Source organism: Salmo salar, chromosome 22 (genome assembly GCF_965601325.2).
Source record: "Salmo salar chromosome 22, fSalSal1, whole genome shotgun sequence".
Classification (NCBI taxonomy): Eukaryota; Metazoa; Chordata; class Actinopteri; order Salmoniformes; family Salmonidae; genus Salmo; species Salmo salar.
Window position 1 is genome coordinate 50,933,564 of NC_138312.1, and position 17,981 is coordinate 50,951,544.

At 44.2% G+C, this 17,981-nt stretch overlaps 1 protein-coding gene across 15 annotated transcripts in view; it reads right to left on the reverse strand.

Annotated features, from left to right (window-relative positions):
• LOC106583647 (ral GTPase-activating protein subunit beta) overlaps window positions 1–17,981 on the reverse strand; it is a 97,448-nt gene that overhangs the window by 14,450 nt on the left and 65,017 nt on the right. For 11 of the 15 annotated variants that reach the window (XR_014382207.1, XR_014382214.1, XR_014382208.1 and 8 more), the window contains 8 exons: window positions 17,543–17,690; window positions 16,729–16,793; window positions 16,267–16,405; window positions 9,857–9,990; window positions 9,337–9,519; window positions 8,522–8,673; window positions 1,705–1,892; window positions 1,230–1,333 (listed from right to left, as the gene is read on the reverse strand). Coding sequence is in view for 3 of the 15 variants with exons in the window: in XM_082967674.1 (XP_082823800.1) it covers window positions 1,230–1,333; window positions 1,705–1,892; window positions 8,522–8,673; window positions 9,337–9,519; window positions 9,857–9,990; window positions 16,267–16,405; window positions 16,729–16,793; window positions 17,543–17,690 (1,113 nt within the window). In the remaining 12 variants the exon portion in view is untranslated. The remainder of the gene's footprint in view (window positions 1–1,229; window positions 1,334–1,704; window positions 1,893–8,521; window positions 8,674–9,336; window positions 9,520–9,856; window positions 9,991–16,266; window positions 16,406–16,728; window positions 16,794–17,542; window positions 17,691–17,981) is intronic. The other 4 variants (XR_014382210.1, XR_014382216.1, XM_082967676.1 and 1 more) reach the window with 2 other exon arrangements.

The window sequence follows — 17,981 nt, forward strand, 5'->3', positions numbered from 1 at the left end:
AAGGAGAGATGAGAGACTTCTTATGAGACACATACCCCTGAGAAAGGAGCTGGGAAGACTCAACAAGAAACATGAGCTGCCATCTGATCATTTAGCATGGTTAAAAGCTCTACAATGAATATCCATGCCCTGACGCAGACATGTTTTCACCAAACAGGTCTGGGACCAACATCAGGAATCATTCTTCATTTTGAATGAGAATATTGCACTACTTGACATTACTAGTGTCTCATTAAAGCCATGTGAAAAAAGCTGCTTTATAACAATGGAGTTGCTAGTTAAATTAGATGCCAATGTAAACCTGGAAACTAATAGAAATGTAGTGACCATATCACCATGATGAATCTAAAGGGTTATCTATTGTGTGTTACCTTGTGGCTGGCGCGGGCCTCCCTGGGCTGATGGAAGAGCTGTCTACTGAATCTAAAGGGTTATCTATTGTGTGTTACCTTGTGGCTGGCGCGGGCCTCCCTGGGCTGATGGAAGAGCTGTCTAATGAATCTAAAGGGTTATCTATTGTGTGTTACCTTGTGGCTGGCGCGGGCCTCCCTGGGCTGATGGAAGAGCTGCCTAATGAATCTAAAGGGTTATCTATTGTGTGTTACCTTGTGGCTGGCGCGGGCCTCCCTGGGCTGATGGAAGAGCTGTCTAATGAATCTAAAGGGTTATCTATTGTGTGTTACCTTGTGGCTGGCGCGGGCCTCCCTGGGCTGATGGAAGAGCTGCCTAATGAATCTAAAGGGTTATCTATTGTGTGTTACCTTGTGGCTGGCGCGGGCCTCCCTGGGCTGATGGAAGAGCTGTCTAATGAATCTAAAGGGTTATCTATTGTGTGTTACCTTGTGGCTGGCGCGGGCCTCCCTGGGCTGATGGAAGAGCTGTCTAATGAATGTAAAGGGTTATCTATTGTGTGTTACCTTGTGGCTGGCGCGGGCCTCCCTGGGCTGATGGATGAGCTGTCTAATGAATCTAAAGGGTTATCTATTGTGTGTTACCTTGTGGCTGGCGCGGGCCTCCCTGGGCTGATGGAAGAGCTGTCTAATGAATCTAAAGGGTTATCTATTGTGTGTTACCTTGTGGCTGGCGCGGGCCTCCCTGGGCTGATGGAAGAGCTGTCTAATGAATCTAAAGGGTTATCTATTGTGTGTTACCTTGTGGCTGGCGCGGGCCTCCCTGGGCTGATGGAAGAGCTGTCTAATGAATCTAAAGGGTTATCTATTGTGTGTTACCTTGTGGCTGGCGCGGGCCTCCCTGGGCTGATGGAAGAGCTGCATGGTCCAGGCATGTCTCCCGGACATCCCCCTGATCAACATGGTCACGGACGGACAGGGATCTGCTGACACAGACAGGGTAACCAGGTCAAAAAGGGTCTTTCTCATTCGGCACCATACAGAAGACAGACAAACTGGGGGGAGTGGACTTTGTTTATTGTTGCTAAAAGTTTTGAAACATTTTTCCATTGCATGCTCTAATGAAAACGACCCAAGACTATTCTTATTAGCTATCAGTCTGATAACATGTGGGAGGATAACAGATAGCATGTAGAGGATAACTGACAGCATGTTGAGGATAACTGACAGCATGTAGAGGATAACTGACAGCATGTTGAGGATAACTGACAGCATGTTGAGGATAACTGACAGCATGTTGAGGATAACTGACAGCATGTTGAGGATAACTGACAGCATGTTGAGGATAACTGACTCTGTTCATTGCCCAGCGGCTGCTCCAGCATGGCCAGGATGACAGAGTTGTCCAGGACAAAGTAGCGGAAGTTCTTGTGACTGGTGGAGGTCAGCCTGGAGTACTTGATCAGGGTGTCCTCGTTCAGCAGGCTGCAGGGGGAGGCGGGGCCGCTAGGCGACGGGAACGCCCCCAGGACTTGCATTATACTGTCAGGGAGCGCAAAGAGAGGGTTTCCACTAGTTACCACAGCCACAAAGTAAAAATTGGCTAAATCATTAAAATGTAGAAAACAAAAATATGCTTTTTGGTCTTAATTTAAGGGTTAGGTGTAAGGTTAGCAGTGTGGTTAAGGTTAGGTTTAAAATCACATTAAGAGAAACTGTCGAAATAGGCGGGGCTTAAGACTCTATGGCTACTAGTGACGACCCAAAGAGTGGGCATGAGGAGTGACTCCAGAGGTGCAGTGCCTGACAGGGAGAGTAAAGAGTGGGCATGAGGAGTGACTCCAGGGGTGCAGTGCCTGACAGGGAGAGTAAAGAGTGGGCATGAGGAGTGACTCCAGAGGTGCAGTGCCTGACAGGGAGAGTAAAGAGTGGGCATGAGGAGTGACTCCAGAGGTGCAGTGCCTGACAGGGAGAGTAAAGAGTGGGCATGAGGAGTCACTCCAGAGGTGCAGTGCCTGACAGGGAGAGTAAAGAGTGGGCATGAGGAGTGACTCCAGAGGTGCAGTGCCTGACAGGGAGAGTAAAGAGTGGGCATGAGGAGTGACTCCAGGGGTGCAGTGCCTGACAGGGAGAGTAAAGAGTGGGCATGAGGAGTGACTCCAGAGGTGCAGTGCCTGACAGGGAGAGTAAAGAGTGGGCATGAGGAGTGACTCCAGAGGTGCAGTGCCTGACAGGGAGAGTAAAGAGTGGGCATGAGGAGTGACTCCAGAGGTGCAGTGCCTGACAGGGAGAGTAAAGAGTGGGCATGAGGAGTCACTCCAGAGGTGCAGTGCCTGACAGGGAGAGTAAAGAGTGGGCATGAGGAGTGACTCCAGAGGTGCAGTGCCTGACAGGGAGAGTAAAGAGTGGGCATGAGGAGTGACTTCAGAGCTACTGGGGGGAGGACGGCTCGTAATAAATGGCCAGAACAGAGCCAATGGAATGGCATCAAACACCTGGAAACCATGAGTTTGATGTATTTGATACTATTCCACGAATTCCACTCCAGTCATTACCATGAGCCCGTTCTCCCCAATGAAGTTGCCACCAACCTCCTGTGTTCCAGAGGTACAGTGCATTGGAAAGATAGAAAGGATATACGAGGCAGAAATCCCCACTATAATACATTTCAAACACTGAAAAGTATATGAATAAACATGTAAACCCTGAATAAAGTGGATTAGTCAACATTATATTTTGAAATGATTAACTTCAGGTAAAATGGTTGCAAACAATTAAAAGCTACGGTCTGATTGGTACACACATTTTTGGACTTTTAAATGATTGATTGTCATTGATTGTGGGACAATACGACAAATAAATGCCTGGTGAGCTTAGTTCAACTCTTTTCGCTCAGCAGAACCCCAAAAATAAGGTTGTTTTACTCCATCATTTGCCAACAATGTATTTGTAAACGAACGCGGTATAGCTTCTAAACATCTTATTTTCTTCAGTCCCATCCTTCAGCTGATTACCAAAACAAGTGGTAGGGTGACCGAATCCTTTAAAGAGAAAAAGAGAGACTTTAAACAGAGTAAAAGGTTTCAATTTCCCATGTCCTTTATAACACCTCATATCTTTAACCTTTGTTCTGTTACATCACACATAGTCCTTGGCGATGTTCTCAAAATGTTCCACTGGCCTGTTCCATGTATTGGTTCACCAAGACCAGTGTGTATATAAAGAAGGGGACTGAGCCCAGTAGACTACATTAGTTCTGAGGCATTGTCAGAATGAGGGATGCTGTAGCTCTGCTGGTGTTGTTGTACTGTCTGGGGAATGGAGAGAGTGGAGGGGTCAGAGAGAATGACATTACTCAACAGGGTCACAGTCAAGGGGGAGAGAGCAGGGAGAGTGATGTTGAACCGTTGACCAACGAGCCGGACATCTGGACTGAGCTGAAGGAGCGGAGAGACATGGTGGTGGATCTGAGGAACACGGGGACGAGACTGATAGCCAGTGAGAGCCATGTGGAGGACCAGAGAGTGGAGCTGAGGGTCACAAAGAATGAACTGCAGGCCTCCCGAGTGGAGCAGTGGTCTAAGGCTGTGCCACTAGAGATCCTGGTTCGAGTCCAGGCTCTATCGCAGCCGACCGGAAGACCCATGTGGCGGCGCACAATTGGCCCAGCATCGTCCGGGTTAGGGGAGGGTTTGGCCGGCAGTGAGGTCCTTGTCCCATCGCGCACTAGCGACTCCTGTGGCGGGCCGGGCACAATGCACACTGACACAGTCGCCAGGTGTACGGTGTTTCCTCTGATACATTGGTGCGGCTGGCTTCCGGGTTAAGTGGGCATTGTGTCAAGAAGCAGTGCGGCTTGGTTGGGTTGAGTTTCAGAGGACGCACAGCTCTCGACCTTGGCCTCTCCAGAATCTGTATGGGAGTTGCAGCTATGGGACAAGACTGTAACTACCAATTGGATACCACGAATATGGGGAGAAAGGGTTAACAAATAAAATTATTCAACAAAAAAAAACGAAGAAAAAGAAATCTACATGAACTGCAGTTCCACAAGAACAAGGTGGAGGAACTGGATAGAGAGAACACAGGTATAGTGAGGCAGCTACGTTCAATGACTTTAGTATTGTGATTTAAGATTAGGAAAACAGCGGTGTGTTGAATTGATGAAAACTGTTTAGCTCTGGAGGCCAGAGTGACAGCCAGGTGGAGGAACTGAAGAGACAATGCATGTATGAACAACACCTTGTAAAGCCTTTTAATCTATGAACTAGATTTTAACATGTAAATTCTATTTGTGATTAATATATTGTGATAGTAGTAAATCGATGTCACTACTACTAGGTAGACCCAGAGGCAGTGGGTAGGCCTATGTAAATGTATTGTGACTAGAATCATTTTATGATTTTAATTTTCCCAATGTAGCATATTTAAACAATGGTCAATATGGTTATGTATCTTTCAGCCTTAGGGGTAAGGTGTATAATCAATCAATCTGGTGTATAATGTGAAGGTACAGTGCATTTGGAAAGTATTCAGACCTCTTGACTTTTCCACATTTTGTTACATTACAGCCTTATTCTAAAATGTATTAGCATTATTTTTTTCATCAATCTACACACAACACCCCATAATGACAAAACAGAAATACCTTATTCAGACAATTTTGCTATGAGACTTGAAATTGAGCAATCGGGGGAGAAGGTCATTGGTCAGGGAGGTGACCAAGAACCCGATGGTCACTCAGACAGAGCTCCAGAGTTCCTCTGTGGAGATGGGAGAACCTTCCAGAAGGACAACCATTTCTGCAGCACTCCACCAATCAGGCAATTATGGTAGAGTGGCCAGACGGAAGCCACTCCTCAGTAAAAAGCACATGACTGTCCGCATGGAGTTTGCCAAAAGGCACCTAAAGGACTCTCAGACCATGAGAAACAAGATTCTCTGGTCTGATGAAACCAAGATTGAACTTTTTGGCCTGAATGCAAAGCATCACATCTGGAAGAAACCTGGCACTATCCCTACGGTGAAGCATGGTGGTGGCAGCATCATGCTGTGGGGATGTTTTTCAGCGGCAGGGACTGGGAGACTAGTCAGGATCGAGGGAAAGATGAACGGAGCAAAGTACAGAAAGATCATAGATTTTTTTTTTATACAAAAATAAAAAAAAGCTTGCTCCAGAGCGCGCAGGACCTCTGACTGGGGTGAAGGTTCACCTTCCAACAGGATAACAACCCTTAGCACACAGCCAAGACAACGCAGGAGTGGCTTCGGGACAAGTCGCTGAATGTCCTTGAGTGGCCCAGCCAGAGCCCGGACATAAACTCGATCAAACATCTCTGGAGAGAACTGAAAATAGCTGTGCAGCGAAGCTTCTCATCCAACCTGACAGAGCTTGAGAGGATCTGCAGAGAAGAATGTGAGAAACTCCCCAAATACAGGTGTGACAAGCTTATAGCTTCATACCCATGAAGACGAGGCTGTCATCGCTACCAAAGGTGTCCCAATAAAGTACTGAGTAAAGGGTCTGAATACTTATGTAAATATAATTTCAGTTTTGTTTTTATAAATTAGCAAACACTTCTAAAAACCTGTTGTTGCTTTGTCGTCATTATGGGGTAGGGTGTGTAGATTGGGGGGGGAAACAATGGATGCCACCTTTCCAACAAGTCAGTTTGTCAAATGTCTGCCCTGCTACAGCTGCCCCAGTCAATTGTAAGTGCTGTTATTGTGAAGTGGAAATGTCTAGGAGCAATAACGGCTTAGCCGCGAAGTGGTAGGCCACACATGCTCGCAGAACGGGACCGCCAAGTGCTGAAGCGTGTAGAAATCGTCTGTCCGTGGTTGCAACACTTACTACAGAGTTCCAAACTGCCTCTGGAAGCAACGTACCTCCAACTTTGTGGCAACACTTTGGGGAAGGCCCTTTCTTGTTTAAACATGACAATGCCCCCGTGCACAAAGTAAGGTCCAAACAGAAATGGTTTGTTGCGATTGTATGGAAAAGCTTGACCGGCATGCACAGAGCCCTGACCTCAATCCCATCAAACACCTTTGGGAAGACTTGGAACGCCGACTGCGAGCCAGGCCTAATCGCCCAACCTCACTAATGCTTGAGCTTCAATGGAAGCAAGTCCCAGCAGCAACGTTCCAACATCTAGTGGAAAGCCTTAGAAGAGTGGAGGCTGTTATAGCGGCAAAGGGGGGACCAACACCATATTAATACCCATGATTTTGGAATGAGATATTTGACAAGCAGGTCTCCACATACTTTTGGTCATGTAGTGTGTGTGTGTGGTAGAGCGCTCAGGACCTCAGACTGGGGCGGGCGGGAGTACATGCATACGTATGTATGCATGTACGTACACCCCAGTCTGAGGTCCTGAGCGCTCTACCACACACACACACACACAATACCATTTTGGAGTGATGGGGAATATACCAGGGCAGTCAATGAATGCATTCAACTCAAATCATAATTAAAAACATTTGTCAATACCTTCAAACCATGAACTGAATTTCAATGAATTCTCTGAACTGTGTTAAAATGGAATTGCCCTAAACCCCTCTACTGTGGATTGAATTGTGTTTTACCACCACCTGCTGGTGTACTATGGTATTACCATAAAGTCCCTCCAACGTGTTAACCTCCACCTTTGCATATGAATCCCTGATCACAGTCAATATCAAGGACTAGTAAATATGTATGGAACTCAGAGATGCAAAGCAGACTGCACTATGCATAGCAGAATAGGAAAAGAAAGAACATCTTCCAAATAAATGATTCTCAGGAGAAAGGACCTCGATCCTTCACTTGCCATTTTGCACCTTTTCACTAAAGGTGCATCTTTCATATTTTATAGTGAGTGGATCAATGTTTCACTGCATTACCAAGATATACAGGCTCTAATAGGTGTGATATCCAGGCTCCAATAGGTGTGGATACTGTATATAACCCAACAGGCTCCAATAGGTGTGGATACTGTATATAACCCAACAGGCTCCAATAGGTGTGGATACTGTATATAACCCAACAGGCTCCAATAGGTGTGGATACTGTATATAACCCAACAGGCTCTAATAGGTGTGGATACTGTATATAACCCAACAGGCTCTAATAGGTGTGGATACTGTATATAACCCAACAGGCTCCAATAGGTGTGGATACTGTATATAACCCAACAGGCTCCAATAGGTGTGGATACTGTATATAACCCAACAGGCTCCAATAGGTGTGGATACTGTATATAACCCAACAGGCTCCAATAGGTGTGGATACTGTATATAACCCAACAGGCTCCAATAGGTGTGGATACTGTATATAACCCAACAGGCTCCAATAGGTGTGGATACTGAATACAGCCCAACAAGATGTAAATAGGCATAGATACTGCATACAGCCAGTGGTGTAAAGTACTTAAGTACTACTTATGTAGTTTTTGGGGGTATCTGTACTTTACTATTTATACTTTTGACAACCATTTTTCCTTCAAAACATTTCTAGAGAAAATGTACTTGTTACTCCATACATTTTTCCTGACACCCAAAAGTACTCATTACATTTTGAATGCTTAGCAGGAGAGTAAAATTTCCTAATTCACACACTTACCAAGAGAGCATCCCTGGTCATCCCTACTGCCTCTGATCTGGTGGACTCACTAAACACATGCTTAATTGGTAACTGATGTCTGAGTGTTGGAGTTTGCCCCTGGCTATCTGTAAATAAAATGTAAAAAAGCAAATCGTGCCATCTGGTTTGCCTAATAAAAGGAATGTGAAATTATATATAATTTTACTTTTGATCCTTAAGTATATTTGGGCAATTACATTTACACTTAAGTATGTTTAAAACCAAATACTTTTACTCAAGAAGTATTTTACTGGTAGACTTTCACTTGAATCATTTTCTATTAAGGTATCTTTACTTTTACTCAAGTATGACAAGTGGGTACTTTTTCCACTAATGCATGATGCCCAACAAGGTACAAATAGGCGTGGTTACTGCATGAAGTAGGAACTGGCGTCAAACGCCTCAAAACTTGTAACATATAGCATTAAGTCCAAAAACGGATGTACCAATCACAGATTACCCATTAAAGAGAGAACTAAAAGGTAATGCATCTTAATAATAATGTTTCCCTACAGAACCATTACTCCTCTCAGGTGGCCCTCACCATGACAGGGTGGCCTCAGCAGCATCCTTCACCCTCATGGAGGCCGGGTTGTGCTCCTTGTCCCCTTTGTAACGCACTTCCTGGTCACCCGTCTTGGACTTGCTGCCTGATATGCCCAGTTCCACGATCTCCAGGACCTCTATCAAACAGTCCTGCAACAAAACACTATGTCATTGCATGGCACAAAAGTCAACTGGTGAGTTAAGAGTGTTCATACAAGTCATAGAGAACAAAAAATTAAGATTAAATCAGGCAATGATGTCAAACGGAGGATTTGTGACCATTTGAACAATGAATGATTCAAAAGGAAGATTTGACCTATACTTTTCAAAACTCAAGAAAAGGTTGATATTTGCTTCTATAGCGATAAACTGTGTTTAGTCCAAACGGTGGCCGTGCATAAATATGGCAGCCTCCATGCACAATGCCTTGTTTTCTAAGTTTGCTGTATTGCAGCTTGCTCTCTGTTACTCTTTTGTATCTGCATTAGCACGTTATAGATGATCCCAACTGTAGTTCACAGACACAAGCAATTTCAAACAACTAAAAAGTAGATGGAGCTGATTCCTTCCATCTTTATGTACCTTGGTCATTCTTAGATGGACAGAACAGTAGGAACACAGATTAAGCCTCGTCCTGGACCAAAACACACTCAAAATCAATAAAGAAGGAAATAGCAACCAGAGTAATTGTGGCTCAAATGCCTTTGAATCATTTGTCATTAAAATTGCTTTCTAGTTCAGCAGCCTACTAGGCTTAATCTGGGAGACCATGCCCAGTAGTAGTCCAGATAGAATGTGTTGTGGTCCCTCTACCTTTTCATTGAGCATGTCAGGGTGTTCTGTCAGCCACACACACAGACACTGGAAGGCTGCCACGATCATAGAGTGGAGGTCTCTGGAGTGGAGGGGGGCAGGTCGGCTGCACTGGTACACGATGTAACCACATACCGAGCTGACCGCACGTTTACGGTCTGCAGACTCCACACTCGTCCTCACCTGAGGAGGGAGACCGAGCAGAGTTTAATGAACTACAACTGAAAGGTCTGTTGTAGAATCTCCTGGCTCTTACTCATCTCCATTGCAGTGTTCATTATCATAGCCTTTCCATAGTTGTCTGGCCACCTCATGTTTGTTGTTTCCATTACAATTACTTACATGGGAAAGGAAAGCCATGCTGGCTTTGTTGTCCACCGTCACCTTACAATGTAGGGTTTTAAATTTGCTTTAAATGGACAATGTAGGTATCGTTGATAGGACCCCAAGTGGGCATATGGAGCTAAAACGATGGGTTTAAAACGTTGCGTGCCTAATGAACAGGACCCTGGGGCTTTACCTTGGCCAGGCCGGCCAGCAGCTCCAGAGCGGCCAGGGAGATGCTCATGTCAGGCCTCCACTGGGAGTTGAGCCTCTGGGTGACAAGGTGGATGCTGCGGATCAGCAAGCCAGCCGCTGCATCTGTATGGAGAGCTAGGGATATGACCCCCCAGAAGAAAACGCCATACCACGCCACGTCACACAACCACGAGCAGAGAAGGAGAGCTGGGGTTAGTAACTACTGGACCAGGCAGAGCACGTCCAATAAGCATCAGCTACACACACAAAGCAATCGGCATGACGACAGTACTATATGAGCAGTCCTTATGAGGTTGGATATTATGGATGTATTAGGTCAAATTCCATCTTCAATTAATTGAAAAATCCTCATTAGAAGACAATAGACATTTTTCAATTCATGAAATGGCCCCAGACATTTGTTTCCCATAGAATGGTAGCCAAAACTAGGACAAATTAACCAAACATGCATGTTTACCTGATGTTTAAAAAAATAAACCAACAATAGAGCTGTTTGTTTGTTTGTGTTTCAATTGTCTTTCAGAAACTTAGAGGTTCAAATTAAGATGAAGGAAAAGGCAACACTTCAAGTAAAAAACATGTTTCTGTTTAAAATGAACTTGTCTGAGAAAACCAAGAAATTGCAGTACAGTTGCTGCACACAAGTGGGAGTCTGCATTTAGTTGATGTTCAGCATAGCCATGCATTTGCCCAGTATGTAGTTATTATGAAAGACATTTGCAGCCAGTCAGTGGGTCTAACTTGTGGATGATCTCAATTGTATTCTCTCCTTGCCTCCTCCTCCACAAAACACATTGGAGAAGATCTGAGGGGAGGAATCTCAGATTTCTGCTCCAATGCTCTTTGAGAAGGTGACATGGAAGGAGGACATGAGGAATCAAGGAAACAGAGATTCACTCCAGGTCTAGGCTCATATTACAGCTTAAATAAAACATGCATAAGCTGTATACACTAATGCATGCAGTTAAGATATTTATGCACAAGTTGCACATGCGGTATAGCGAGAAGAGCTAGCAGGTGACAGACACACGACCGTCTGCATTCTGATAATATAAGTATCACTGAAATGACACAGCATCACTGCAAATATGAAAATAATGCCTTTTTGGGAATCACCTTTACCCAATGTCATACATGTCCACTATACTACTAAAGCATGACTGACAGGAATACAAAAATAAATGAAAAGACAGTCAACATTCAAAACTATGATAGAAACATTACTGTAAAAGTCTAGCTCAGGGGTATTCAACCTTGGGTCCGCGAAGGTACTGCATGGGGGTCCACAAAAATATAATCATATTTTTATGAATATCGCTAGCAGAAATCAGATTTTGAATTACATACCTACTAATACCTCCTTGTTTCTCAATTCATAATATTGAGCAAATTACACTAATTGGAGCTAATTACACACACACTGGAGTATCTGACATAGGCTTTGAAAAAGCACCCGCAAATAGGCTACCACCAGCGCGGAAAATGGGGCTCCCGAGTGGGGCAGCGGTCTTACGCACTGCATCTCAGTGCTAGAGGCGTCACTAGAATCCAGGCTGTATCACAACCGGCCATGATCGGGAGTCCCATAGGGTGGCACACAATTGTCCCAGCGATGTCTGTAGGCCGTCATTGTAAATAAGAATTTGTTCTTAACCGACTTGCCTAGTTAAATAAAGGTTACATTTAAATAGTTCTGCTGGTAAGGTTTGACTTGGACATACATGTTTGCCAACACATGGCTAAACTTTGTTTAACCAGCAGCTCTTCTAGCTAATAGGCTATGTTAGAGTTACACTTCCTCTTATAATGCAGAGGTCAAAATAATGAAAAGCTGTCTACCAAATTGATTTTGTTTTTATGTTGATTACTTTTTGTCAGTATCTTTAAACCATTAATTGGTTTTCAATTAATTAGCGGAACTGTGTGGAAATGGAATTGGCCTAAACCCCTCTACTGTGGATTGAATTGTGTGGAAGTGTTTTACCACCACCACTGTTTTACCATAAAGTCCCCCCCATAACCCTGTTGACCTCCACCTTTGCATAGGATTCCCTGGTAACAGTCAGTGTGTGGATTCTATTAATGCCCCGGGCCTGCCCTGGATGAACCTGGTTAGCGTTGATTGCATTCGTTTTGGAACCAGGCTACCTACAGGGCATGAGCCAGGTGGTCCGTTTTGGCTGATGGTGAAGTCGGCTCAAAACAAAGGTGACGTAGGTTAAGCACGTGGAGTAATGGGAGTAATGAGAAGGAGTCTGTGTTTTCACACGCAAAAGTGAGTTCTTTTGATAAAAATACTTACTCTGCCTTCCCAATGAAAACTAGTTTGAAAAATCAAACATACAGTAAAAGTCAAAAGTTGACACACCTTCTACTTTTTCTCTATTATTATTATTATTATTATTATTCTACATTGTAGAATAACAGTGAAAACATCCAAACTATGAAATAACACATATGGAATCACGTACTAACCAAAAAAAAAAGAAAAACGTAAATATATATTTCAGATTCTTCAAAGTAGCCACCCTTTGCCTTGATGACAGCTCTGCACACGCTTGGTATTCTCTCAACCAGCTTCATGAGGTAGTCACCTGGAATGCATTTCAATTAACCGGTGTGCCTTGTTCAAAGTGAATTTGGGGAATTTCTTTCCTTCTTAATGCGTTTGAGCCAATCAGTTGCATTGTGGCAAGGTAGGGGTGGTATACAGAATATAGCCCTATTTGGTAAAAGACGAAGTCCATATTACGGCAATAACAGCTCAAATAAGCAAAGAGAAACAACAGTCCATCATTACTTGAAGGCATGAATGTCAGTCAATGCGAAACATTTCAAGAACTTTTACAAGTACAGTCGCAAAAACCATCAAGCGCTATGATGAAACTGGCTTTCATGCGGACCGCCACAGGAAAGGAAGAACCAGAGTTACCTCTACTGCAGATGATACATTTCATTAGAGGTACCAGCCTCAGAAATTGCAGCCCAAATAAATGCTTCAGAGTTCAAGTAACAGATATCTCAATATTAACTGTTCAGAGAAGACTGCGTGAATCAGGCCTTCATGGTCAAATTGCTGCAAAGAAACCACTACTAAAGGACACCAATAAGATGAAGAGACTTGCTTAGGCAAAGAAACACGACCAATGGACATTAGATTGGTGGAAATCTGTCCTTGGTCTGATGAGTCCAAATTAGAGATTTTTGGTTCTAACCTCTATGTCTTTGTGAGACGCAGAGTAGGTGAACGGATGATCTCCACATGTGTAGTTCCCACCGTGAAGCATGGAGGTGGTGTGATGGTGCTTCGCTGGTAACACTGTCAGTGATTTATTTAGAATTCAAGGCACAATTACCCATCATGGCTACCACAGCATTCTGTAGCGATATACCATCCCATCTGGTTTGTGCTTAGTGGGACTATCATTTGTTTTTTAACAGGACAATGACCCAAAACACACCTCCAGGCTGTATAAGAGCTATTTGACCAAGAAGCAGAGTGATGGAGTGCTGCATCAGATGACCTGGCCTCCACAATCACCCGACCTCAACACAATTGAGATGGTTTGGGATGAGTTGGACCGTAGAGTGAAGGAAAAGCAGCCAACATGTGCTTAGCATATGTGGGAACTCCTTCAAGATTGTTGGAAAAGCATTCCAGGTGAAGCTGGTTGAGAGAATGCCAAGACTGTGCAAAGCTGTTATCAAGGTAAAGGGTGGCTACTTTGAAGAATCTAAAATAAAATATATTTTGATTTGTTTAACACTTTTTTGGTTACTACATGATTTCATGTGTTATTTCATAGTTGATGTCTTCACTATTATTCTACAATGTATAAAATAGTAAAAATAAAGAAAAACCCTTGAATGAGTAGGTGTGTCCAAACTTTTGACTGGTGCTGTATAATTTGTTTGACAAAATGACCATGCGACGCAGATCACTGTTGGATTTGAGAAGGGCGCTCCTCTACCCCACTTTTGCCCGTGCACGTCAAGGGCCATAGCCCTGGTGCACTTAACCAAACTCCCTCAATATCAAGGACTAGTAAATACTTCTGTTTTTTATTTTTAATACATTTGCAAAAATGTAAAAAAAAAACTGTTTTCGCTTTGTCATTATGAGGTATTGTGTGTAGATTAATGAGGGAAAAACATTTATTTAATCCATTTTAGAATAAGGCTGTAACGCAACACAATTTCAATACTTTCTGAATATATATATATATAAAATCCATTGTTGGACATAAGACTGTAAAAACACCAGGAAATCAGCTCCAAGTGATATACATTTTGGAAATCCGTTCCCATCGTATAGGTTTGAAATTATTATGTTTTAGTCAAATATTATCTGTTTGGGCTTCATGCGGTCAATTTGCCGTCTGCAGTTGATGACCGCTGGGCTCGGGTTTACTAAATAGGCCTAGAGGTCACTAACTGGGAAGGGCTAGAGATCACTAACTGGAAAGGGCTAGAGGTCACTAACTAGGAAGGCCTAGAGGTCACTAACTAGGAAGGGCTAGAGATCACTAACTAGGAAGGGCTAGAGGTCACTAACTAGGAAGGGCTAGAGGTCACTAACTGGGAAGGTCTAGAGGTCACTAACTAGGAAGGGCTAGAGGTCACTAACTAGGAAGGGCTAGAGGTCACTAACTGGGAAGGGCTAGAGGTCACTAAGTAGGAAGGGCTAGGGGTCACTAACTAGGAAGGGCTAGAGGTCACTAACTAGGAAGGGCTAGAGGTCACTAACTAGGAAGGTCTAGAGGTCACTAACTGGGAAGGGCTAGAGGTCACTAACTGGGAAGGGCTAGAGGTCACTAACTGGGAAGGGCTAGAGGTCACTAACTGGGAAGGGCTAGAGGTCACTAACTAGGAAGGGCTAGAGGTCACTAACTAGGAAGGGCTAGAGGTCACTAACTAGGAAGGGCTAGAGGTCACTAACTAGGAAGGGCTAGAGGTCACTAACTAGGAAGGTCTAGAGGTCACTAACTAGGAAGGTCTAGAGGTCACTAACTAGGAAGGTCTAGAGGTCACTAACTAGGAAGGTCTAGAGGTCACTAACTAGGAAGGTCTAGAGGTCACTAACTAGGAAGGTCTAGGGGTCAGTAACTAGGAAGGGCTAGAGGTCACTAACTAGGAAGGGCTAGGGGTCACTAACTAGGAAGGGCTAGAGGTCACTAACTAGGAAGGGCTAGAGGTCACTAACTGGGAAGGGCTAGAGGTCACTAACTGGGAAGGTCTAGAGGTCACTAACTGGGAAGGTCTAGAGGTCACTAACTAGGAAGGGCTAGGGGTCAGTAACTAGGAAGGGCTAGAGGTCACTAACTAGGAAGGGCTAGGGGTCACTAACTAGGAAGGTCTAGAGGTCACTAACTAGGAAGGGCTAGAGGTCACTAACTAGGAAAGGCTAGAGATCACTAACTAGGAAAGGCTAGAGATCACTAACTAGGAAGGGCTAGAGGTCACTAACTGGGAAGGGCTAGAGGTCACTAACTGGGAAGGTCTAGAGGTCACTAACTGGGAAGGTCTAGAGGTCACTAACTAGGAAGGGCTAGAGGTCACTAACTGGGAAGGGCTAGAGGTCACTAACTGGGAAGGTCTAGGGGTCAGTAACTAGGAAGGGCTAGAGGTCACTAACTGGGAAGGTCTAGAGGTCACTAACTAGGAAGGGCTAGGGGTCAGTAACTAGGAAGGGCTAGAGGTCACTAACTAGGAAGGGCTAGAGGTCACTAACTAGGAAGGTCTAGAGGTCACTAACTAGGAAGGGCTAGAGGTCACTAACTAGGAAGGGCTAGAGGTCAGTAACTAGGAAGGGCTAGGGGTCAGTAACTAGGAAGGGCTAGAGGTCACTAACTAGGAAGGGCTAGAGGTCACTAACTAGGAAGGGCTAGAGGTCACTAACTGGGAAGGTCTAGAGGTCACTAACTAGGAAGGGCTAGGGGTCAGTAACTAGGAAGGGCTAGGGGTCAGTAACTAGGAAGGGCTAGGGGTCACTAACTAGGAAGGGCTAGGGGTCACTAACTAGGAAGGGCTAGGGGTCACTAACTAGGAAGGGCTAGGGGTCACTAACTAGGAAGGGCTAGGGGTCACTAACTAGGAAGGGCTAGGGGTCACTAACTAGGAAGGGCTAGGAGTCACTAACTAGTTGGTTGGTTGATTGATTTTGGCAGACATGGGTTCAAACAGTATTTATTTTATTTTAAAATACTTCAGCTGCCCTTGATTGAGCTTCCCTGGCACAATGGCGCCAACTGAATAGTCTCAAAAGTGCATACCCCGCCCACTTGGTACTCAGAGCATGCTCAATGAAATGCTCCAAGAAAGCAAATATTATTTGAACACAAGTCTGGATTTTGGAACAGGGCTCATGAATGTGTTCTCCAAGGGGCTCACCGTAGTCTCTGAGGAGGGCCTGGGTGGGCCTCTCTCTGTCAGGGGTGGTGGCTTCAGAGCTGCCCCCGCTGGTGTTGCTGATGCCACTGTTGTTCCTGCTGTGGCTCTTGGCCAGTGCATTGCTGCCGTCCACAATGCCCTGTTGGGGTGGCATTGTCACAGTCTGCTCAGATCATTAAACGGATATTTTACTCAAAAACAAAAACAGATTTTGGTATTTTGTTCATTAGTCTACATAAAACATCTTTGTGGACTAATGAACAAAATACATTTGAGTAAAATATCCTTCAAATACAAAATTTATGGTGACCTCTTGCCAGGTTTCTAACGTCTTTCCTGGTTAAATAAAAGGTTACATATTTGTTTTACAGACTTCTCTTAGCTACATGTTTTGTTCAGTTTATTTTCTTTCTGGTTGAGTGAGCGTTTCTACAGCGTGGAGAACAAAAGCATTGGTCTCACCACCTCCGCTTGGGCACCAGTGGACTCCAGGAGAGCAGAGTCTTGGACAATGTTGAGCATTGCACCTGTACAGAGAAAAGGCTCTTCATTATTACATTCATTCCAGGGTGATTCTTCACTACGTAAAAGAGATAACTGTTTTGGCAGGTTGAAAGTACAATGTTCGAACACGCATACGAGACACCCATATCAAAGCACGCCTCCAAGACACAAATCTGGTTCTCAGTCGCATTTCCTAATGAGGATTAAAACCGCGACTAAATCAGTAGTCAACCTTTATTTTTTTATGAACCTTTATTTAACTAGACAAGTCAGTTAAGAACAAATTCTTATTTACAATGACGGCCTAGCCCGGCCAAACCCAAACGACGCTGGTCCAATTGTGCGCTGCCCTATGGGACTCCCAATCACGGCCGGTTGTGATACAGCTTGGAATCGAACCAGGGTCTGTAGTGACGCCTCAAGCACTGAGATGCAGTGCCTTAGACCGCTGCCCTTATTATTAAATTTACATTTTACATTTTAGTCATTTAGCGGACGCTCTTATCCAGAGCGACTTACAGTAGTGAATGCATACATTTCATTTCATGCATTTATTTTTTCTCTTCTTTTTTTTTGTACTGGCCCCCCGTGGGAATCGAACCCACAACCCTGGCGTTGCACACACCATGCTGGCGTTGCAAACACCATGCTCTACCAACTGAGCTACAGGGAATTAAATAATAATACATTACATTTTATAACACACTTTTCATTGTAAAACAACCAAAGGTCAAATGAAAAAAATGGGTAGAGAAAGTGAAGATGAACTAACCCAGGATCATCTGTGTGTTGGTGGGGTCCGTCTCCGTCTGGAGCGCTCCTATTAGGATGTTGACCAATCGCAGCTTGAGGGAGACGAAGGAGACAGCCTTGTCGTGCAGAGAGTTGTCGTCGTTGCTGAACTTGCCCTCCAAGAGCACCTGGAACATACAAATTATACATGTGGTTGACTTTGCACTTAGACAACCGTCAAGAACTACAGGGCATTGCAACTGTTCACTAAAACAGACAGTTCAATAGAAATTCAGTACAACACAAAACGTTTAAATAAGTCCAAATCACCATCCATCAATTGTAACTATATGTAAACTATAAGATCCATCCATACCATGTCCTCATTTTATTTGGTGCAAATTTTTTCTATTCATTTAGGGAATTAAGCATATTAGCTGTGTCTACACAACTAATGGTGTGGGACTTGGAGCCTCTTG